At 41.5% G+C, this 25,609-nt stretch overlaps 1 protein-coding gene across 1 annotated transcript in view; it reads right to left on the bottom strand.

Moving 5' to 3' along the window:
* MFNG (MFNG O-fucosylpeptide 3-beta-N-acetylglucosaminyltransferase) overlaps window positions 1–25,609 on the bottom strand; it is an 81,372-nt gene that overhangs the window by 21,048 nt on the left and 34,715 nt on the right. Inside the window, exons 2-6 of the mRNA XM_069231371.1 lie at window positions 24,789–24,837; window positions 20,418–20,520; window positions 10,963–11,116; window positions 10,532–10,617; window positions 1,315–1,480 (exon numbers count right to left, since the gene is read on the bottom strand). Coding sequence (XP_069087472.1) covers window positions 1,315–1,480; window positions 10,532–10,617; window positions 10,963–11,116; window positions 20,418–20,520; window positions 24,789–24,837 — 558 coding nt within the window. The remainder of the gene's footprint in view (window positions 1–1,314; window positions 1,481–10,531; window positions 10,618–10,962; window positions 11,117–20,417; window positions 20,521–24,788; window positions 24,838–25,609) is intronic.

The raw sequence follows: 25,609 nt of genomic DNA on the forward strand, positions 1-25,609 counted from the left end.
TGAAGATGAAGGAGGAGCAAGCTGGCCAGAAGGAGGAGAGACAGACCAGCTGAGAGTCTAAAACCCCCAGAGCCGATGCTACCACGAGGACTAAGACTACCAGGAGAACCAACCAGAAATTGAGGATCAGAAGGGCCAGTACTTGAGGACTAGTCCCTCGAGAACCAGAGCAAGGAGGACCAGAAGGACTAGTAGGTCCCAGTAGACTAGGACCAGAATGATCAAGATGAGGAGGGACAGGAGGGATAAAAAGGGGAGAAAAGACTGTGGAGAGGAGAACCAGCTGAACCAGCAGGACTAGTAGGAAGAGGATCAGAAAGTCCAAGAGGAGGAGGACCAAAAAGACTTGGTCTACCAGCACTAGAATAACCAAAATGACCAGGACAGGAGCATCAGGGGGCCAGAGACCTGGAGAGTCAAGACCAAGAATGACCAGTGCAAAAAGGTGGGTGTGGGAAGAAAAATCAATAGAAGGTGAAGTGCCAAAAGGTGAACCAGGATCCCCGTGAGGGAGAAGACCAGTTCCAAGACCACTAGGACCAAAAGGACCAAGACCAAGATGACGAGAAGGACCCAGGTAAGGAAGGAGGGAGGAGGACTAGGAGGCTGAGTCAGGAGAAGTAGTCCCATCAGTAAGACCAAGATTACCAGGAAAACCAAGAATACAGTGACCATGAAGACCTAGAAGGACTAGACGTTGTTCTTGAGCATATGATTTAGGACATTTTCTTAGTTAAAAGGCCACACCTCTTTTAACCTCTTCTTAGGCATACTTTGTTTCATGAAGATCTATAAAATGGCACCAAAGTTATTAGCAGGCTCCCCCAAAAACCCCTGCTTCCCCTCCAAACTCCTTTACTTAATGTAATTGAACCAGAAATCTCTGCTCTTGGCTTAACATTTTAACAGTCTAGAAAAATTCATACAAAACGTATTAAATAGTGGCCAGATTATTAGAAATAGGAACTCTTTTTGTAATAGTTCATTTTCTGTGCTCCCTATTAAGTTAAACATCTGCCATCTCCGTATGTTGTTTATATCATTGTGTTTCTTTATAAGCATTTTTTCTTACAAAAACATGTAGGCAATTAAAACCAGTATGCAAGGGGTTACATTTGTTCAGTAAGGCATAATCACAATGAAGAGGTCTCCTACCTACTAGCTGAGTTGTTTCACAGTGCAAGCTACTATTATATGCAATCTGTGAGGCGGTAAAGAGGGGTTTTTCTCTCTCTCTCTATTGGTCTCTCTTCTCTCTCTCCCGCTCCCTCTCTCACCCTCTCTCCCATCAGCCAACAACACCACCCATCTCACCTGCTTTGCCAGCTGGGATGTTGGAATCCGCTGCAGGTCCTCCAGATGGGAGTGGAAGAGGTGGCTCCGCTGCAGACGAACCCCCAGTTTTCTCCCAATTATGTAACCCATTGTGCAGTCATCTGGAAGGTGGATCTTCTCTGACAGCTCCATGAATTGGTGGCCACTAAAATAAAGAATTGGATTTGGGGTCAGAGAGGTTTGAGGAGTTAGGGTAGGGAGCCAGACGGGCTTTGGGTGAGTTTAGGGAGTCAAAGGGGCATTGGAGTTAGTCGGGGAGTCAGAAGGAGTGTGAGTGAGGTTAGGGACTCAAAAAAGCTTTGCAGAGGTGACGATAGTAAGTTAGCTTGTGTTTGAGAAGGTGAGGTAATGGAGTTAGAGGTTAAAGGGCTAAGGTTAGGGAGTCAGATATGCTCTGGGTGAGGTAATGTCTAGGTTTCGAAAGGGTTGAGTAGAGTTATGAAGTGAGAGGGCAACTGATGAATTGAGAATGGGCAGTCAAAGGGACTTGTGCAAGCTAAGGTTGAGAAATCAAAGGAGCTTTGAAGAGGTGAGGTGAGGGTTAGGGAGTTGGAGAGACTTTGAGGAGATACGATGGGTTGTGTAAGTGAGGTCAAGGAGTCAGAAAGGCTTTGGAGGGCTTGAGAGGTATCCTGGGTATGGCCAAGAAGTGAGAGGCGCTTTGGGCGATATGACGTAACTGAGCCGAGGGCATTCGGGAGCTGAAAATACGGAGTCAGGTGGGCTTTGAAGAGGTGAGGTTAGAGAGTAGAAGGGGTGGTCAGGTGGGGATGTGATTAAGGAGTTAGAATGCAAAAAAGCCTAAGGATGTTGCACTTATGTTTGTTAAAATAAATGTGCAAAAGGCCAATGTGTCGATTTCTTCTCACATACAAGCTATGTTATTATTACTAGACAATTACTTTTAAAAAAAAAGGCAGATTCATGACATCTCATGAAATGTGGAGGTTTATCTCATACTTTCATGATATTTGTCCTATGAAGTTCAGGCCTTACGGGTGTGCGATCCTTCACTCTACTAGAGCCTAGTGGAAGCCGTGGCAGGTGGAAGGATGTGTGGTGTTAGGGCTGATGCTTTCGAAGGAGAAGTGAATTCGTTTGGCTTATAGGGAGATACACACTATAGCCATATAAGGCGGGGAGTGAGATATAGTGTCTGAGCGGGGCCTGAGGGTTGGAGATATAGTAATGTGGGAGGTGGAGCTACAAAGAGGTTGTGGCTGGTGGAATAATGGATAGTGGGAGAATAGGGAGCAGTGGACTGGACTACACCAGACCTGGTTCCAAGACGCAGGGTCAGGGAGGAAGCAAACAAGCATGTGGAGTGCCAAGAAGGTGCATGAGTGAGAGGTAAAAAATATGCAGAGGGTTTCTGACGGATCTGCTGATTTAGGCACCAACAGCATTGGTACAATTTTGTCATGTCTAAAAAGCAAAAGCTTGCATATTTTGTTTAGTAATGCTGGGTCTAATAGATTGGCCATACCCTCCTTAAAGTGTCCACTTTGTGCTGCGAGTAGCGGTACTGGATCTCAGTGCGGACCTTGCTCAGTACAAAGTGGGCACTGTTGCAGGCTTTCCCTAACTGACTACAGGATACCCCTGTTCAGTGAACGCTAGGCTTAATCGTGCCCAGAGATTACCACATGCATGGATATAATGGCTACAAAGTATGTCTCAAGTACATACAGTCTGAATGCTGGACCGCTGTGGTAACATAGCTTACCATTGATGATGGCAGTAAAAAATGGTGTAACATCACAATTACAATATCCTTTCAGGAGTGGTTTCAAGGTCTGTTTTTCACAGGAATTGTGCAAAAACTACAAATCGTTTAATCTGCATAATTCACAGGAGCTACATTTTGCCTTTGAATTAAGGATTTCAAAACATATAAATTCTAAACAGTAGTATAGTATACGGTTGCATGCAGCAGTATTATGCAATGCAGTTTGTAATGGGAATTTTCCTTTTTTTAGAAGAAAAAAGTAATATAAAAATGTGTATAACTTAACATTGTCTGCAATTATGGTTATATTTACAAACATCTCTCCCTCATGGTTGATTATCATGGCACAATAACCCCATGCCGCGTTTTATGAAAGCAGGGCTATTCAATGTCTAAACTAGACCTTAGGAAAATTTCAGTTGAGCTTGTGAAATCTGCATAATTTCTAAATTTAATGTTCAGCAAAATTCCTGAAATTACTTGAAATTTTGCATCACACATAATTTGTCATTTTTGTGTCAGAGAGGCTTATGCATACAGAAAATGCCTTGCCAACAAGCATTTCTTGATGGAAAAAAGCCTCCTGATAATATCTCAAGGCGCTCTTTTACTCAAAGTGCACGGTCACCTCAAAAAAGTGATGAGACACTGACAAACCACATTTTGCTCTAAAAGTGTAAATTAGTGAACATTTTATGTCATTTTGTGAAATTTCTAAGGAAAAAATATGTGATTTCACCCACACTAAGTAAATTTCACTTTTGTAATTGCTATTGCTGCAGAATACAACACTGAAGGTTGAGTTCTTTTATAAGGTAATTGAACTCCAAGATGACTTGCAATTTCATTATAATGTAAGAAGGGGGTACTTTATTCCTCATAATACATGGTCACATGATCACCATTGCTGCGGACCACTTAAAACATTGGTGTGTTGCTCTTTCATATGAAAGAAATAAGTTATTTCCCCCAATATGTACCTATACATGCAACATACATGACGGTAGGATGAAATATATTCTTATATTATATAAAGATACAGGCCAGTGTTTTTTTAACCTTCTGACTTCTGTGGGCCCCTGTCGATCATTACTAGAATTTGAGGACTCACACTGAATAAATATTAGAACTGGGGGCCCTCTTTTGAGTCATTATTGGAATCCTGGGACCCCGAATTAACCCCTTCGCTGCCAGGCCTTTTCCCCCTCATGTGCCAGGCCTTTTTTGGGCTATTTGGGGCAGTTTGCGCTTAGGCCCTCATAACTTTTTGTCCACATAAGCTACCCATGCCAAATTTACGTCCTTCTTTTCTAATATCCTAGGGGTTCTGGAGGTACCCAGAATTTGTGGGTGCCCCTGAAGGAGACCAAGAAATAAGCCAAAATACAGTGAAAATTGTGTTTTTTTCAAACAGAAATGAGAAAAAGGGCTGCAGAAGAAGGCTTGTGGTTTTTTCCTTGAAAATGGCATCACCAAAGGGTGTGCAGTGCTAAAATCACCAGCTTTCCAGCTTTCAGGAACAGGCAAACTTGAATCAGAAAACCTAATTTTTCTAAACGATTTTGGCATTTTACTGGGGCATACCCAATTTTTACTATGTTTTGTGCTATTAGCCTCCTTCCAGTTAGTGACAGAAATGGGTATGAAACCAATGCTGGATCCAGGAGAGCTAAACATTTCTAGAAAGTAGACAAAATTCTGAATCTATCAAGGGGTCATTTGTGTAGATCCTACAAGGTTTTCCTACAGCAAATAACAGCTGAAATAAAAAAATATTGAAATTGAGCTGAAAAAAACAGCCATTTTTCTCCACGTTTTACTCTGTAACTTTTTCTTGTGATGTCAGATTTGTGAAAGCAATATATTCTGGTTGCAGGATACATGGGGCTTGTAGGTTTATCAAGAACCCTAGTTCCTAGAGCCAATAAAGGAGCTGCACCTTGTAATGGGTTTTCCTTGTATACCTAGTATACAGCAATTCATTTGGTGAAATATAAAGATTGAAAAGTAGATATCAAGGAAACCTTTGTATTTCCAAAATGGGCACAAGATAAGGTGTTGAGAAACAGTGGTTATTTGCACATCTCTGAATTCTGGGGTGCCCATACTAGCATGTGAATTACAGGGCATTTCTCAAATAGTCATCATTTTTACACAATGTCTCACAGGAAGGAAAAAATGTAGGGATAAATGCAGAGAAAGACAAGGGGCAATAACACTTGTTCTGCTATTCTGTGTTCCCCCAAGTCTCCCGATAAAAATGGTACCTCACTTGCATGGGTAGGCCTAATGCCTGCAACAGGAAACATACCATGGACACATCACATTTTTACATTGAAAACTGAAGTATTTTTTGGAAAGTGCCTAGCTGTGGATTTTGGCCTCTAGCTCACCCGGCACCTAGGGAAACCTACCCAAACTGTGCATTTTGGAAAACTAGACACCAACGGGAATCCAGGATGGGTGACTCGTGGGGCTCTCACCAGGTTCTGTTCCCCAGAATCCTTTGCAAACCTCAAAATGTGGCTTAAAAACACTTTTTCCTCACATTTCGGTGACAGAAAGTTCTGGAACCTGAGAGAAGCCACAAATTTCCTTACACCCAGCGTTTCCCCAAGTCTTCCAATAAAAATGGGACCTCGCTTGTGTGGATAGACCTAGTGCCTGCGACAGGAAATGCCCCAAAACACAACGTGGACACATCACATTTTCCCAAAGAGAACAGAGCTGTCTTTTGCAAAGTGCCTAGCTGTGAATTTTGGCCTCTAGCTCAGCCAGCACCTAGGGAAACCTACCAAACCTGTGCATTTGTTAAAACTAGACAACTAGGAGAATTCAGGTTGGGGTGACTTGTGGGGCTCTCACCAGGTTCTGTTACCCAGAATCCTTTGCAAACCTCAACATTTAGCCCAAAAAACACTTTCCTCACATTTCGATGCCAGAAAGTTCTGGAATCTGAAAGGAGCCACAAATGTCCTTTCATCCAGCATTCCTCCAAATCTCTCGATAAAAATGGTACCTCACTTGTGTGGGTAGGCCTAGTGCCCGCGAAAGGAAATGCCCCAAAACAATATGTGGACATATCAAAATTATCAAATACTAAACTACCTGTTTTTGCAGGGGGAAGCACCTGTGTTTTTGGTCCTGGGCTCGGCAGCCATATAGGGAAACCTACAAACCCAAAAATTTCTGAAAACTAGACACCTGAGCGAATCCAAGGAGGTGTGACTCTTGTGGATCCCCCAGTGTTTTTTTAACCCAGAATCCTCAGCAAACCTCAAATTTAGCTAAAAAAATCTTTTTTTTCCCACATTTCGGTGTGGGATCACCGCACCAGGACAAATTTCCTATCACCCAACATTCCCCTCAGTCTCCGGGTAAAAATGATACCTTACTTGTGTAGGTGGGCAAAGTGCCTGTGACAGGGAAGAGCCAAAAACATGTCGAAATTGAGGGGAAACCAAAGCGGGTCCAAAAGGGCAGTTTTTAGGCTGACAAGTGGGGCAGAATTTTTATCGGTATAGATGCGACAATACTGGGTGGTAGAAATTTAGTGGATTCCTGCAGATTCCGGAAGGTTCCATCACAAAAAAATGTGGGAAAAATGTGTGATTTCCAACAAAGTTGGAAGTTTGCAGGGCATTGTTGGTAAGAAAATGGTGCGGGGTGCATGTGAAGCACAACACCCTGGACTCACCCAGATGTTTACTTTTTAGATGTGTCTAGATCTTGTGGATTTTTCAACATGGCAGCGTCCCAAAGTCCAAAAAGTGCAGCCCACACCATTCCAAGTGGGACGATTTTGAGAGTTAGTCAAGCTCTCATGGCCCAAATGTAAAACCAAACCCCAAAATAATCAAATGTCCTCTTGCTTGCATTGGGATAAGATGTTTTAGTGTGTGGGGGGAGAGCCGAAAGACTGTTACCCCCTTCAGCTGGGTGGGGGCATAACCATGCCCATACTGGTTGGTAGCCACTACCACACTTTCTTTTTTATTCCTTGGCATCTAGTAGACTTTCTGCCCCCCCCCGGGGTCTGTATCAGGGGTAATTGCCCCATCTGCCCACTGTCGGGCAGAAACATTTTGGCCCCATTTATTTGGGGTGGGTGTATGGCCATAACCCCACCATCTTATTTTTGGAAAAAAAACTTTCCTGTTCTCTGGTGGGCTAAAATAGGCCGATCTGCCACCAAGGGGAGCAGATATGGCCAACTGCAATGTGCCCCTATGGGGAGCGACCCTAGTCCAAGGGGCTGCCCCCCAAAGAAAACACACACATACACACACACCAATCCCTGGGGCCTAAGTGGTTTCTGCCCCCCCAGGGGCGCAGATCGGCCTAATAGAAATAGGCCGATCTGTCCCCAAGGGGAGCAGAAATGGCCTAAAATAAATTTTCTCCCTCCAGGGGAGCGACCCTTGCCTAAGGGGTCGATCCCCTTGCATGAAATTGATGCACAAAAAATAAAATCCTTGGTGTCTAGTAGTTTCTGCCCCCCTTGCGGGCAGACTGGCTTAATAAAAATAGGCCAATGGTTAAAGATAATTTTGCCCCCAAGGGAGCGACCCTTGCATAAGAGGTCGCTCCCCACATATTAAAAAAATAAAACAAAAAAAAATCCCTGGTGCCTTGAGATTTCGGCCTCTCCCCGGGGGCGGATCGGCCGAATTACAATAGGCTGATCTGCGAGAGTGCTTGCCCATTGGGGGGAGTGCTAGCGGTCCTCCCGAAGGCCCATAGCAGGACAAGCTGGTCTCGTCCTCGGCACTGGGCAACCGTGGCCGAGGGCGAGACCAGCTTGTCCTGGGCACCCCAGTAATTAAGTAATTTTGATAACTTAAACTACAAATAATACATAATAATACAGAAATGAGCATTTATCAAATACACAAGTGATGAAATATTTTATTCGTAAACAAATACAAAAAAATAAAATGTTAATGGGAAGGTAGAGCTTTTCTAAATTTAATTGTCCATGGTCAGGGCCACTGGAATGATGGAACCGTGCTGCGACAGCATTTTCTTTGCATAATTTTGGATTTCCAGTGTTTGCCACATAATTGCTCATCTGCTGCACAATCTGCAGATTTTAACATTTTAACAAAGACATTGTTGTAGCTCAAACTGTTAAAAATGTTCTAAAATGCAGCAACACAAGTTGCCGCATGGCAGACGGCTTTTCAAAAGTTGACTAGTCACCTTTCTGTTGCTTCTTACTATATTTTGATGTTAAACTCGTACTAATGAGGTACAACATATGCTGAGCCAGTGTTTATAAGTGTAAAAATGAGAAAGTTATGAAGTATTACTATCACAAAATGTGTTGCATCACTCCACATCATTTGCTTTTTCTTGCTACATAAGTTGGCCAACCTTGCCACATAATTTGTCCCTCCCTTGCCTCTTAATTCCCATGGTTCTGTCTACAGTATAGTTCGAGTAATATACTTGGACTGCTCCCACTAATCAATCAGAAGGTACCAATTTAATTTGTAGCCTCCAAATTAAAATTCCTTCACATTTACTGAACGTTTTAGATTTTCGAATTTTATCTTTTCCTTCTTTATTTATATAAATTGTATTGATCGGTTAACATTATTTATTTTTCTAAGCTGTCATGGACCCCCTGAGTAGGTGTCACAGACCCCGTGGGGTCCCTAAACCACAGGTTAAGAACCGCTGATTTGGTCATGGGGAACACTTGTCAAATTAAGTGCCCTCCAATGTTTATGCAAGGTGTGTTCAAACATTGAACAGGGGGTTACAGACACGTGGGCACTCAAATTTAACTTCGCTGTAAAGCTTTCATTTTATTAGGACATACATAACTTGTTTTATGTAGCAATGTAGCACGTCCTGCAGAATATTTTGCAATTTTGTGGTAAAAACAAATGATGTGTTCCTATTAGTCGAAATAGTGACACCCATTTTATTAAGCTCGAATGAATAAATGGTGAGCTCCCCTTGCTGGGGATCAAACCAGTGTCATATGTATTACACATAACCGCTACAAATATACACATCTGCATACCCACCCATGTCATGTAAAGTAATATAATGATCTACATTGTGTTTATTCAAACCAGTGCCCAGGATGCAGCATTTTATTTTTTCACCTTTTGTTTAATTTATTTTTCTTAAAACACTGCAAGTTAAGAATGACTTCACAGCAGGAAGAAAACAAAACACTTATTATTTTTGCTTTAATTGCACACTGTTATTTACCTTCCCCAGGAAAGCAACATTTTTTCATGTTGTTTCTGTCTTCTCACTGCTTTTAACTCTTTTCCTATTGTTTGTTCTATTTCACGGTTTTTAACTCTTTTCAGAATGTTGCTGTCATTTCACTGGCTTTAATACTTTTCAGATTGGTTCTGTCATGTCACTGGCTAACTCTTGTCAGATTGTTTCTGTCATTTCACTATCTGTAGATCTTCTGATGAGAGGTGCATTTTTGTATTTCATTGTAGTGGGTGAGTTGCAGTATACACCACTCTATTTGTGGGTGGGAAGGGGTGTGAAAACATCAGCTCCCCTCTCGGCTGACTTCACACCTATTCCACACCGACAATTTATGTGCCCCAAGTCATTGGTAATTAAATTCCAAGAGAGACAGTTCGGCAGAGATATGGGTCTCAAATGCACACCCTAGGCCTTAACACAAAGAGCTGCTCCTACACTTGTAAATGGTCAAAGGGTGGATCAGAAGGCAGTGTGCCTTCCAAGGATTGGAAAGGCCTGGCCCACTTGCCACCCTCTTCTAGAACGAGGTCTGATGTATGTTTAAAGAATGCAGGGCAAGGCAGGGAAATTGGATGATCACAGAGAAGTGGGAACTAGCTAGGAGTGTAGCACTTAAGGGTGTGAAAGGCAGTGGAATTGTAGTTCCTGGCTTGTATGATGTAAGGTAAATGGGAGGATGGTTTACAAGGTAGTGTTAGCTCGAGAAGCAAACGGGCGGGGACAGTACCACCAGGGTGGAGGTTTACTACAAGAGATGCAACGTGGTAAGGGCCAGAGAAAGGAACAATGATAGTCCTGAGGGAGTCTCGCTTTAGGGATAGCAGATATGAGGGGAAGTGGCGGTCATGGCCTGAGAAGGTAATGGTGGTAGGCCTGGGATAGTGTAGAATAAGGGTTAGCAGAGGGTGGATAATGCAGTGTTACTAGGAGTTATCTGTGGGGGTGATGATGCGAGGGCAGTGGGGGTGGAATATGATGAGCTGTGTTCGGAGGAAGGGGCCTTTCATAAGACGGGAGCAGAGAGGGGCCTCAGGTTGATGTTCTAGTCTTGTTGCCCTGTCATTCACTTGGCCTCTTTCCTACACCATGCCTGAGATCACTTACGCAAACTCTCCCTTTGAAACTCATTCTAGTCTTATCTAGATTGCATTTCGTATTAACGTTTCTGTCTTTCACCATGCCAATTCACAAAATCTCTCCTTCTTGGGTGTTTCCACTCACCTGCCCCAGGGCGCCATCCTGCCTGCTAGTTTGCGGGTGATGCAGAAGCCAGCCCCGCCAGTTGCAAACCAAAAGAACACCGGCGTCTAGGAAAGAAGAGAGATGCATGCAAGAGCCTTAAACACACAGGAAAAACAGTGAGGAGTAGTCTGCAGGAAAATGTATTTTCTTGTGTAGTAGCCCCTCAAATATTAATACATATCTGTTTAAAATCGAAGCATTACAGCTCCAAACCTGTTACTGGTATGAATGTAGCAATTTGCAAAGCTTGCTGTGTCCATTACGAGACTTTCTCTTCACTTGTGGACCTTCAAACTTTAAGATTCTGACTCTCAGCACTTCCACCTTCTTGATATTCAGTGACAGACTTGTTTTTTAACTCGGACCTGCGGCCATCATCAGCCCCACCACACCAAACTGTTGTAAATTACCGTCTTGTTGTTGGCCACTGGTTCAGCTGCCTGGATGGGTCGGTTCAGACTAGGTTTTCCAATGTAGAGGCTGTGTTCCGAGGAATAGGAAGCAAGAAGCTGCAGCAGAGCACCAAGGTTCAAGTAGTTGTCGTCATCCAAGTGGCAGAACCAGCTGTTGAGTGAGAAACAGAGTTGTAGAAGCATACATAAGTAGACAATGATAGTACAAGAGGGCCCCAGGCCTAGTTAGTGTGTCATTTTCACCGCCTGGTGTAACTTCTAACTGTATGGGAGTCCAGTGTAGGCACAGAAAGACCATACCGCAGCCGGCTGTACAGAAAAAACTCAGATTATATAGTATCCACACAAGATACATCTACATACAATGACTCTACATGGCATCCATTTAGATTCACAGTATGCAAATGTATCCCATGTGGAAATTCTAAAAAAAACCTGCATGGATCTGGCCCTTGTGAACCAACTCTGGAAACTCGTGCTCTTGATATTACTTGAACAGATGCACACAAAGCACACTTTTCAGAAGCCCATCATCTACATTTGAATTAGGTTTAGGGGTTAGGTTCAGGTTTATAATTGCTGCTACTGAATATCAGCACCAACAATATTTAGATAGAAGAATATTGAGGATAGAATATCAAGAGACAAAATATTGAAAGGTATGTGCATATAGGGATGTATAGATGTACTATGTGTAGTAAGCACTGCAGAATTAATTTGATGTAGGTTCTTTATTTAGCAGCCCCAGACACATCGTACAGGCTGAGGATCCTTCACCACCAGCTTCCTCCACTTCAACCGCCACCCATAGAATGCCCCATACCAGAGGTGCTAAAGTTACATCATAGCACAAGACTGTGCTAACCAATCGATTTACATGTGTATGATGTTACATACACCACATCTTTCCCTTTTATGTGTTAAACAAAATCTAAAATAATAATAGAACTTCCATACACTTATATCACATCACATAAATAAACTACAAATAAGTTACAGCAGAAAACAAACATTAGTTTTTTCTCATTAATCTGTATTAACAAATACAAAGTCATCAAACCCATTTGGTTTGGAAATGATCCTGCCAAACATTCCAGTGGTGATTTGGCTGTCATTGTTTGTACTGTTTTGTACGTTTTGTGTACCTGTCGTTTCATTATCAAGCAGTGAATGCTGAGTTCTATCTTTCATTGGTGCTTCAAGAGCATGCGTTTCGCTGTTACTCCTCATCAATCTACTGTATAATTTTGCCTCTTCACTACTCGTCTTTTCATCCGTTTCCAACCAATCATAACTCTTGACATCTCCGTTTCAGCTTGTTCATCATTCCTACACTTGGAAACCCTGCCCAAATGCCACACTTTCCCATCAATTAATTTAACTGAGTTGCAGAACACTTCACATACTTTCAGAGGCTCTAAATATCTGCTTTCTCCTTTTCTGACTTTTCTCTCTTTTCTTACTTTAACCCAATCTCCACATTTTACATTGGATTCTCTTGTTACAATTTTTTTGTCATACCACTCCTTATATGCTTGTTGAGCCTTCTTGATTTTTAATCTTACTTGATCAGGTGACCATTCAACTCGCTTACCAGAAGATAGCCAACCAAGATCCTTGCTTATTTGTTCTTGACCTCTCATCAAGGAAAATGGACTTTCCTCAGTGACACTACTGGGAGTAATTCTGTAAGCCCAAATTAACTTATGTAGCTCACTTTCCCAATTCAAACCACTGCTCTTGGACAACTGGATACTCCTTTTAATGACCCTGTTGAATCGTTCCACTAAACCGTTTCCTTCTGGATGATATAGTGAGGTAGTGTTATGGATTACAACATTTCTTTTCAAAAATGTTTTGAGTTTCTCAGCAACAAATTGAGGACCATTTTCAGTAATCATAGTCTTAGGTAGAACTTTGGTCTAAAAATGTAATAATTCTTTCACATTCTGCTTGTCTTATGAACTATTTCAATCTCTGGCCATTTTGAAAAATGGTCCATTGCAACCAGAATATATCTGTGTTCACCATTATTGCACTCCACCAGTCCCACCACATCTAAACCTATCTTTTCCCAGGACATATTGGGGCATGCACTGGGTAATAAAGGTGGTTTAAATGTTTTCTGACACTTATCAGAACTATTGCATTCCATGCAATATCTTATTTATTTTTTTCAATTTGCCTATCAAGACTAGGCCACCAATAACTGCTTTTGACTTTTTGTTTAGTTTTGGATATTCCAAGATGCCCTTCGTGACATAAATCTAGGATCTTTCTCCTAAGAGACACTGGAGGTACAGCTCTTCCACCTCTGTAGATCATATTGTTTTCTAAATAAAGTTTATTTCTCACCTCTCAGAAAATGTTTCCATCTGCCCTAAGATTTGTTTTCTCAAGCCAACCTTCATTTATGTAACCGGCTATTCTTTTTAAACTGTAATCTTTATTGCATCCTTCCTTCCATTCAGTAATATCAATCCCTTCCGTTCCCTCATCTAATAATCCAGCCACACAACTCTCCTCACACATTAGTTCATCTACATTTTTAATTGGTAAAGACATTCTACTTAGAAAAGTCACTCTGTTCTTGACTCCAGGCAAATACTGTACATCATAAGTAAAATCCAACAATTTTACCGACATCCTGCTCAATCTCTGAGATGCATTTTGTAATCCTGTAGTCGTTAAAAGCTTTGTTAAAGGTTTACAATCAGATCTTAACAAGACATGAAGTCCCCACACAAATTGGCGAAAATGGTTCAATGCCCACACACAGGCTAATGTTTCTCTCTCTATGACTGAGTATCTCTCTACAGCTGGAGTCAAAGACTGTGATGCAAAGGCAACAGCCCATTCATTGTTCTCATCATCAAACTGTGTTAGACCAACCCCAGCCCTTTATTACTTGCATCCGTTGTCACAATGGATTTGCATTTGGGAGCAAATCCCTTAAGAAATGGTGCCTTACAAATTTCAATTTTTAAATTCTGAAATGCCCTCTGACTGACACTCATTTGACCAAATAAATTTGGATCTGTTCATGAGTAATTGTTGTATATGATGTGTTTTTTCAGAAAAGTTCCTAATGAACTTGGAATAAAATTCAATTAAACCTAGAAAAGCTCTCACTTCATCTTTTCCAGCAGGAAAAGGAGCATCTTTGATGACTTCCACTAAAGCTTGTTTCGGTTCAATGCCATTCTTTCTGATACTATGTCCCAAGTATACCACTTCCTGTCGAGCCAATTTACATTTACTATATTCTATTGTTAAACCTTTCCTCTTAAGGAATTCTAGAACCTGTTCAACCTATTGTTATGTTCCTATCTATTTTTACTCATGACTAGGATGTCATCTTGCAAAAACATCACCCCAGAGATTCCACTAAATATATTACTCATAATCCTTTGAAACATCGCTGCAGCTGACGCTAGTCCAAAAGACACTCTGGTAAATTGATAACATCCAATAGACGTTATGAACGTTGTGTATTTCTTACTATCCAGGTGAAATGGCATCTGATGGTAAGCGGATTTCAGATCGATAGTTGAAAACCAACACATATCCTTTGTTGCAGAAAACATTTCATTTATGCGTGGTAATGAATACTGATCAACTTAGATGTTTTTATTCAGCTCCCTAAGGTCCACACATAATCTTCCCTTCCCATTGGAGCGCCTTACAACTGCTAATGGAGATACCCATTCTGCTGACTCAACTTGCTCAATAATGCCATCCTCCACGATTTCTTTCAGTTCATTATGAACTTTCTCCTTTATAGAGATAGGTATGTGTCTATCCTTATGAACACATGGAATTGCTGATGATTTTAATTCTATTTTGTGCTGAAAATCATTCAACAACCCCACTTTACCAGAAAATATTTCTGGATAAGAATCTAACATTTCTTCCTTTACCTAAAGATTTTCTTTAATTGTCAACACCGGCTCTGGACTGTTGGGGTTCAAAATTATTCCTAATTCACACTGGTCCGCCCAATTTAAGACTGAGGGTCCCATTTTGGAAACATACAATTTGCACTTTGCTTTCCTCTCTTTAAACTGAAATTCTAACTCTCGGAAACCCATTCATTCAATTTTGTCTCCAGTATAACTCTTGGCAACAAATTCAGATTTGTCAAGGTGTGTGCCTAATTTTTCCACAAATGTATCCTTCCATATATCTTCATTCACTATGGTAAAGGGTGGGCCTGAATCTTCAATCACCTTAATCACCACCCCTCCCACCTTCAATTCACACCATGGTTTCATCCTTTTAACTTGGTCTACACCTAAAATGTCGTAATCTATACAAAACACCTGATGAGTATTTATATTCTCCAAATCACCGGAATTGGAGTCACTGTTCTCTCTAATGTATTTAACATTCCCTTTTGAGTTAATAGATTTCCTCCTGCAAACCCTTGCACAGTGACCCTCAACACCACAATGAGAACACTTTTGATTTCTTTCAGGGCATTTTTTGAAAAATGCTAAGTGGTCAGTGCTCCCACACCTGTAACATTTCTTTTGTTCCACACTTATAGGTTTAGAATTATAATCCATTGCTTCTTGAAACTTTTTTTTTAGCTTCACCACCTTTCCAGTGTTTTGTATTAGATATTTTGTTAACTTCTTTTCTTTCTTGTACCTCATCCATTACCGGGTTGGCACAGCTACCTGTAAGTTCTGCGTTCTTTACAAGAGCAATCACTTCCTTTAGGGGTGCTTCACTTTTGACCCACAGTTTATCCTGAATATTTGGGTTGCTCGCATGCATAATAATTTGATTACGAATAAGTTCTTCGAGGAGTGGTCCAAAACGACATGTTAATGCCAGGGCACGCAGTGCAGCAACATAGTCATCAACATTCTCCGTTTTTCCTTGTTTCCCCTGGAAAAACGTATACCTATGTATAGCAACACACACAATAGGTGAGAAATGAGCATCAAGATCAACCAAAGCATGGGTAAAAAAATACATTTCCTCCTTCTCTGGGTTTCTTTTCAATCTGGTTGTATGTTTTAAGCCCTCCTGGACCTAAGCAATACATTAACACTTTTTTTTTCCTCCGGTGACAAATCCTTTTCATCACAAGTGTCTATATAATTACAAAAGTATTCTTTCCATTCCTTCCAAGGCATAGTGGGCTTTCATTTTGCAGGTATAAATGGTTGAGGATTGTTTAAATTCAATGAGTGTAATGCACACATATTTCACTACTTGTAATATAGATGGCAGAAAACAAATAAAAAACACAAGTGCACAATATATTGATTATATTTGTTAATAAACAGCAAAGGCTAAATAAAACATCAAAAATGTATTTGTAATAGAGATCAACTAACGTGAACAGTTGAATGTAATAAAAAACCCACTATATTTACTTTACAATTGTGTAAAATGGTGTTATAACATAAAAACCCAGTAGGGGGCAGAGTTGTATTATATTTTAATGGCATTAAACCCTCCAAATTGATTCCACAGTTAAAATGTTGGAATCGTGTTAGTAATCAGCTGTGAGGATCAGCAGAGGATGATTGACTGATCTGTCAACAATGTAAGCTGTGCTGACCAGCCAATCTTTGTAATGCTGTCATTTAACTAACAATCTGTGTGGATCAGCAAATGTACCTGAAATACAGCTGCCACGAAGAGACCCTGTGGGTAAGCTCACAATAATGTTATAGAATATCATAACAAAGATATGCGCTTGTGCACACAATCCAAGAGATCCGGCAGTTGAAGGCTGGCTGGGAAATGCATATAGTAAGTAATGTCTTTAAATTTACTCATGTTCTTCCGAAGCTGGGGTTCACTTTAATATGCGGCACCAACTTAAGCCAATATTTGCCACAGCTGAATCCGTCACCTGGGACTGCTGAAGTGCATTCCTTGAACGCATTTAGGAACGACCGTAAATAGATGTATTTTGTGGCTTATTATTTAACCGTTTCCTTGGTCCTCCACTCTCCTGTACTGCGTCCAATTCTCCTGCCAAGCTCGATCACTGCAGTGCCTACATCATCATTGCGAATGGCAGAGTAGTGTCACTGCCTCAACATCATCGCAATCTGCTTCACAACGTCCGGGGCTGCGTCAGGTTCGTCGCCAATTTCTGTAGTAATCACTGCAGAATTACTTTTATGTAGGTTCTTTATTTAGTAGCCCCAGACACATCGTACAGGCTGATGATCCTTCACCACCAGCTTCCTCCACTTCATCCGCCACCCATAGAATGCCCAATACCAGAGGTTCTAAGGTTACATCATAGCACAAGACTGTGCTAACCAATCGATTTACATATGTATTATATTACATACATTACAACACAATGCCTAACTTCACATTTGTACATACCACATTTGTCATCGATATTCTATCCCACAGATATTGTGGTTTTGAAATGAAGGGTGCACACCAGTTTATGGTGAGGGTGAGGAGCAGGGGTAGGTTTATGCATAGGAGTAGAGGTATGCTAATGTTTATGAGTAGTGTAGGATCAAGTTAAGTTTAGAGATGGGGTAGAAATATAATGTTGGATTGAGTAAGTGACAATATAAAAAGATAGGGTAAAGTCAGAGTAAAGAATGTCTTTAGGGTTAGCTCATGAAAGGGGTCTTAGGATGAAATTTAGAGTTAGGTTACATTGATGGATACGTTTAGGGCTTGGGTTACAGTAAGAGAGTGCGAACTTGCTAGGGATAGTGGAAGGTTTGGAGATAGGTAGTGGAAAGAGTAAGAGTTATATTGTGGTCTAGAGGAAGAGGACGTTAAGTGTCATTTTTGCTGCAACATTTTTGACAGGTTTAATTGAAATAAATGGAAACTACTACATTCTACTAGGACCTTTGTAGGTCTACATTTTTGCACTCTTCGTTCATGCATGGGACTGTTACACACATGCAATACTCCTATATACTCACTAATTTCCCAGAATTATGTAATTCCAATGAGTTATGCTGAGCTCATTCCTGTGTATTAAGAAATTCTAGCTTTTCACCAACGACACTATGTGATACTTCTTCCTTTCACAACCTCACTCTTCTTCCAGTGGCAGATGGTGACATTTCAAAGTGGTGGGACATGTAAATTGGGAATAAGTGTTATATCTAATACAGTGGCGGTCGGCAGCTTTAGTAGGGAGGGGGACGGGCGGGAAGCTCACACGCACGCATTCTTTCACACACACGCACGCAAGCACGCACATCCATTAACAACACTCATAACATTCAAACATGCACGCACACGCACTCATTCTTTCACACACACACGCACGCACATCCATTAACAACACTCATAACATTCAAACATGCACGCACGCACCAAACATTCATTTTAAAAGATCACACACTCATTCTTTCACACACATGCACGGACGCACGCACATCCATTAACAACACTGATAACATTCAAACATGCACGCACGCATTTTCGAAGGTCCCAGGAGGGTTGGGACTCCTGCCTTCCCTCATTGGCTGACCTTAGATCAGCCAATGAGGGAAGGCAGCAGTCCCAGCCTCGTCACAGAGGGGGATGGGGTCAGTGAGACTGCTGACCCCACCCCACTCTGTGACAAAGTGTCACTGATTGCTTCAGGGCTTAAACCTGAAGTGCCAGGTCGAAGTCAATGGGTAACGCTTTCCTCGTCACCCAGGGGAGGGCCTCGAGGCACCTTTGCTGAGCCGAGGAGGTCACGCCCATACGAGCTGTGACCTTCTGAGCCCAGCAAAGTTCAGCTCAGGCAGCCAGGAGTCTGTGCAAATCGCGCATGTCTGCTCCTGGCTGCCTGACCTGAACATAAAGAGTGTCTGTCAGGCTGACCTTTGTTCAGCCTGACAGACCCTCTTCATGAGGGGCAAAGGGTGGGGGAGCGTGGCCCCTCCGCCCTAAAGTATGGGCCGCGCCTGATCTAATACCTTATTCTTTGTTTAGTGCCACAGGGATTGGGTGGGGTGAGACTGGGAGTAATAGAGGATACCATGCACTAACAAGACATTCCTTAGTACATTCGCACCTTGTCTGTTCTGTAGTTTTGTTTCTTTAACTGGAGGCTGACCTTATTAAGAAATGCTTGCAGTGTTGTTGGTCTGGCTTCCACTTTCTCTGGAAATGTATATATGCATCAGGCATCCTAGCCCATGAATCTAATGCACACACTTATTTCCGGAAATTAATCAGGATGGCTGTTGGTTGTGGACAATGAAACGCGTAAATCTGACAGTATTTGTTCAATATCGGCGTTTCATTGCCTATCGGGAGCATTAATTTGAGGAAAAACGTGTGCTACCACTTCAATAGATTAGTGTCCATGGCTGCCTGATGTAAATATAAATGTTGGGGAAAGTGGAATCCAGAACAACAACACTGCAAGCATTCCTTACAAAGAGTTACACCTCGATAATATTATTAATGTTTATTCAAAGAAACAACAGAACATGCTGCCGAAAATCTTCACAGACTTTAGTCAGCATGTTTTATCGTCTGTTAAAAGGAGTGAGGCGCGCCCCTGGAAACTGTGTGCATATTTAAACCATTCAGCAATCAGCACAAGGCCTTGTACCTTCGAGGTTACCACTCAACAATTATTTAAATACACAGAATAACAATGTGAACTCGTCACAAAATGGCGTTGCAGCCTTAAAAAAATCTAAATCGTCCTGCTCAGCCTCTGACCAATCCCGTATTATATTCTTAATGCATTTTGTGCTTTTTTTCTGTGAACCCCCACAGATACCTTCAAAATGTGTATTTCTGGCAGCAGGCAGCCAGATTCAAAGCAAAACTGAAAAAAAGCCTTCCCCTCCAGGATCACATCCATGCGCATCAGGGCACCCCGCTTTCACTCCCTCATGTGCAGTACCATTAGTGGCGCTGTGCACAATGGAAAGAAAGCAGGGCCAGATAGAATATGGCCAATCGCTGCATGGCTTCAAAATAAAGCCATACAGTCATTGGCATGTTCTAAAAAAAAATCTCGGCCCCACGCTGCTTCATGTGCATGGGGACAAGAGAGCCTACTTGCGTCTCCTGTTCCTGAGCCAATCCAAATGCTGCTCCCTTGCTGATTTTGTTAGTAAACAACATGTGTGCAGCAACTGAATTGGCTAGGGCAGGCAAACCATACGCTCCATAAAAACAAGTGTGGTCCCCTAGGCTCACTAAAGTTGATCAAGCAGGGAAAGGCCTCAAGCATGCATGGCTGGCTGGACACAGAAAGGCATCTGTCTAGCCAGACATGCGCACTACAATTCACGGCAGCTTCCCTTCTCAGCCTGCTGCAAGCCCCCCCCCCCCCCCCCCAAAGACAGGCAAATGAGAAATTAAAACAAATTTTAAATAGATTAATTTGACTGTTGATGCAGGAGCAACAGATGCAGTGGTTCAACGCCCCAGTGCTCTAATAGAGTGGCCACCCCTGTTTTTTTCCCTTTTCAACATCAGCTCACCTCTTTCCACTGGCCAGGAATGCGTCAAATTCGGCAGCCATCTTGCAGGAGAGTGCCTGGTGGCTATGCTGGTCAGAGCAGTTGGTCACCACAAGTCTGGGACCTTGGGGAAAAAGGTTGCAAACAATGGAAAGGAAAAAGGGGAAGACGAGAGAGGGAGCTATGTTAACAAAAATGAATATCCCGTCTTGATTAGATTATTAATCTTTCATTGTGCTTGAAGTGAGCCTTAATGCATTTTTAATATAAAAGCACAAAAAAGGGGGAATAAAGGTGGGAGAGAAAAAATAGCATATCAAATTAAATTCATTGTAATAAAAAGAGAAAACAAAATGCTATTTTGTATACTATACTATCTCAATTTTGGGTTTAAAGTTATTGATAATATAGAACTGTGTGCCCGTTTAGCACTAATGTTTCATTCTATCACAATTTATAATTGAAATAAAGTATCTAAATTGGGAACTCTGGCTTTCTACCCATCTAGCTTTACACATTCCCAAATTCTTCACTATTTTCTGATTAAGCTCAATTTTGATGTAGCGACCCTACTAGATTTGTTGTAGCAGAACTTGTTTTGTAACAATACAGGACCAGCGCCATTTACTGCACTGTGACTTATGCACAGAGCCTTGAATGTAATACATCCCTCACCTGGCAGCGACTGTAAGGATCGCAAGGCTGTTGAAGAGGAATCCTTTCTAGTTTTTTTTTTTTAAAGGTCAGGTTTGCTGCACATTTTTTAACCCTGTATAGTCTGTTGAGTGCACTGCAGTAGTCCAATGTACTTATTATTGTACTTTGTACTACAAATCTGCATGCAGGCTGAGGCAATAAAGGAACGACTTTCTTTAGATTTGTTAGTAGGCCAAAACAAGTAGCTGCTGTTTTGATAATGTGTGTTTCTAGGGATAGTTTTTCATCTACATTTTCTCCCAGCTTCTGCACAACCTGTAAAGATTGCCGGTTTTCTGTTTTTGCTCATGGCCAGAAGCTCCTAGGACTCTTTGTCGGGGAGCAGCATAAAAACTCAGTTTTACCTTCATTGAATTTTAGACAGTTCTTTTTTAGCCAGCTAGTCATTTTTTGTATACATAGCTGAAAGTTCTTTATAGAACTAATGTTGTTTTTCTCATACGTTACAATCAGCTGCATGTCATCTGCATAGTTCATGAATGATATCCCAAAGGATCTAATTAGGCTTAGTAATAGGCGTATATAGATACTAAATAGAATGGGGCTCAGGGCAGAGCCCTGAGAAACACCATGCTGCATTATCCTATACTTTGATTGAAAAGGTGGGGATAGAGATCACTTGGTATCGGTTTGTCAGAAATGATTCAAACCAAAGTAAGCAGGTTCCCTCCACACTAAGGGCCAGATGTAGCAAAACTCAAAATTGCGAGTTGCAATTTGCGAGTCCCAGCGACTCGCAAATTGCAACTCGCAATTTGGAATGCAGAAAGGTGTCTCAGACACCTTCTGCGAGTCGCTATGGGGTCGCAAAGACCCACCTCATTAATATTAATGAGGTGGGTCGCAATTTGCGACCCCATAGCGAGTCAGGGCACTCACGGGGATGGTGGCCTGCTGGAGACAGCAGACCACCATGTCCGTGACTGCTTTTAAATAAAGCAATCTTTTTTTTTCAACGTGTAGCCCGTTTTCCTTAAAGGAAAACGAGCTGCACTTTGAAAAAAAAACGAAACCTTTAGTTTCGGTATTTTTCAGGGCAGGTAGTGGTCCCTTAGGCCACTGCCTGCTCTGAATTTTTTTTTTTTTCCAGACACAAAGGGGAAGGGGTCCCATGGGGACCCCTTTCCGTTTGCGCCTGGGTTACCATCCACTTCAAGTGGATGGTAACTGCGCTTTCATTTGCGACCGAAAATGCATAGCATTGCGAGTAGCAAATAGGAAGGGAACACCCCTTCCTATTTGCGAGTCGGAAATGCATTTTGCGAGTCGGATCCGACTCGCAAAATGCATTTCTACATAGCAAAGAGGCTTTTGCGACTCACAAACAGCGATTTTCGCCGTTTGCGACTCACAAAACCCTTGCTACATCTGGCCCTTATTTCTTTAAGTCTGTGTAACAGTAATTGGTGGTTGACAGTGTCACATGCCACTGATAGATCTAATAATACCAGTGTCAGGAATTAGGGCTGTCTCTGTTCCATGTGCTCGATGGAACCCATTCTGTTCTGCTTCCAGGATACTATTCCGCTACAGGAAATCTACAAATACTTTACTCGTGTACTTTTCCACAATCTTGATAGGGTAGGGAAGTAAAGATATTGGGTGATAGTTGCTCCTTTCATTACGATCTGCCGAAGGCTTTTTCAGCACTAGATCTTTTCTCCAAGCCTCACGTACAGTACTGATCCTCCAGGATTGATTACAGATTTCTAGTAAAATGGGGAAGCTCCTCTTCTCTGTCTTTCCAGACATAAAACTTGAGGCAGGGGATATAGCATGAAACCAGAGGAGATGCTCCTTGCTAGATGTTTGAATTCCTCTACATTTATTGGTTCTGTGCTATCTAGCTTTATTTTAGTGCCTTCAAGGGGGATCCAACTACCATCTCTTCCTTCAACAGTGATCCTTACTCCCAGGAGTTTTGTTAATATCTGATAGAATTAATTCAATGTTATCATTGAAATATTCTGAAAGCTTATCACAGAGTTCCTGCGAGGGCTTCACATCTTGTTTGGTGCAGGCTGGTCTAACTAAGTTGTTACCCACATTGAATATCATTTTTGATTTACTGGAGTCTTCTATTAGGGTCTTAGTGAAATAATGTTGTTTGGCTCCCTGATTTCTCCTTTATACCTCTTCAGGGTCATACTTAGCGGTGCTTTATCAAGCTCAATGTAAGTTTTCTGCCTTTGTCTTTCTAATTTTCTACAAAGACTTTTCTTCTCTCCCAGGGATTCAGTAAACCATGGTTCTGATGGTCTTCCCCGTTGTGTTACCATTTTTACTGGTATAATCCCATCAAAGATGTTCTTTATAGAGTCATGTAGAACAGCGTAATTCTGGTCCACTGTTCTCTTGTCTAGGAAGCTGCTTAGTCTTTCAAATATCTTTCTGTCTTTTAACTTCTTTAACCTATGCCATGGTCTGCCCTGAATCCACATCTTGGCATTTGCCTCCCCCTCGTCTGCTACCATCCAGACCACCTCAAAAGAAACTAGTACATGGTCCGACCAGCTCAGAGGGTTTAGACCTACTATATTGACTAGGCTTGTGGGTGTGAATATAAGGTTTAAAGTACTTGTGTGTTTTGTTTATTTGTCTTTTTGGTGGGGGGGGGGGGGTGGCTAAGTGCTTCTTAGGCAGTGCTCAGCACAAAGCCCTGCCCTCGCCAAGGCCATGCCCCTCCTCACACCAGGCTTCCCTGAGGCCTCATGGTGTACTGCAGGGTTTCCTCCCTCACAGTTTAGGAGAGCAGAGTTCCCACCTTCGTCAGCTATTTATTTACATTTTGCAGATTTGCAGGGGCCAATAGCTGGTAGCTCAAAATGAATGTATATGAAATCCTTAGTATTGTGGTTTTTTTCACATTGATACTGTTCCTCTGTTTGGGAGGATGTGCTAATATAAAAAACGCACTCACAAATGAGTAGCAGCATTGCTATTCACAAACTACACTTCTAAATGTACTGCAGCCCAAAATGTCAAAGTATGTAAAAGTGAAATATTTAAATTCTTTAAAGTTTGACGTCTTTTGAAATTGGAGACCAAAAATGTATTTAGTATCCTCAGATGGATTGTAGGAGTAGGGCAAGTACATTAAACTGAATATATTATAGATGATGAGTGGTCTCAACTGAATTTAGTGAAGTTTCAACCTTCCCATTAAAGTTATAATTTTGATCTTTTTTTAGTTCTTGCTTATGAATTAAATACAATTTTCATCATCTGTGTAGTTACTTAATGAATGTTTATTTTTGTGTTTTTGTCGTGTATTGTTTTGTGGTTCAAACAATCGAAAATGCTAAGAGCGGATTCCAATAATGGTCCGGTGGGTGTCCTCAGATTACATTAATGATTAAATTGGCGCCCACGGAAGTCAAAATTTTAAGAACCGTTTAAGATAGAGTATTGTACACATCATTTTTCGATTGGGTGCTCACACTGGGGTTCTGCGACGTCTAGTGGCCAGCCACAGTTTAGTACATTTTGAGTGTTCGTTGTAGTGCCTTTGGCTACTTTGGAAGATACAAAGAGGAAATTTGTTGAAATTGTGTAGGACAGAGGAAAAACCGAAAATGGTTTCATTCTTGTAAATTAATATTTCATATACTGTTTTCAACGTAAACGTTATTGCAATCTTATAGTGAGAGGACAGGTTACGGCTTAATGTTTTACCCAATTGCTTCCTGAGGTCTCCATCCTCCTCATCAGTGAAGACGTAGGTCTGTTAAAAAGAAAGGGAGAGAATGAGGAAAGGGAACTGCTGAGCTGAGGTGTAATCACAGTTGTGGGGCATGCTAATAGTTCATTGATGCAGACACATTCATCCGGGCACCCTGAATTCCAAACCACAGGACTGCCTTTAAAAGCAAAGTGTTTTTCGGTCAAGAGGAAATGCTCGTGATTCTCTGAGAAGAAACTTCAATAACCGGATAGTTCATAAAATAGCCAATTGGCCAGTCTGGACAGCGAGAAGAAAAGTGTACAAATCAAAACATTGGCAATTGTTTGATCAGTAACTTATATATTTTTATTCATTTAAATGTGATTAAAAAATTTAACCACTTTTCTATCGGGAATAATGTTGAGCGGGCAATTTAAGCATTGTTTAAGGGAGAAAAGTATTTGGGGCGTTTAACTGTCAATTTTTCAGTATTCCTCATCTTTTTTTTTAAAAAACAGCTGTCATATGCATTTCATGTTGTGAGTTTTGTTTGTCTTTGTGCCGGTATAAATTAATATAAGAAAATAGTTCTGACATTTTTGGTGCTTATTCATTGATGATGCCAAATATTGCACAAAGGCTGGGAATCCGAGTTGGTTAGGGTTTTCTGACAGCAGCGCAAACCCTTGTTGGTGCCGGGGGTCCTATTTCAGGGTAATTACCCAATGCCTTTAATACCTCACCCTTCGTTAAATTGACCCCCTATTAAAAAGTTGGACCGAAGGCACCCCTAAGAAATTGGGCATTGGCAGGAGAGGATGTGGCATCCGAA

Source organism: Pleurodeles waltl, chromosome 4_2 (assembly GCF_031143425.1).
Source record: "Pleurodeles waltl isolate 20211129_DDA chromosome 4_2, aPleWal1.hap1.20221129, whole genome shotgun sequence".
In the NCBI taxonomy this organism is placed as follows: domain Eukaryota; kingdom Metazoa; phylum Chordata; class Amphibia; order Caudata; family Salamandridae; genus Pleurodeles; species Pleurodeles waltl.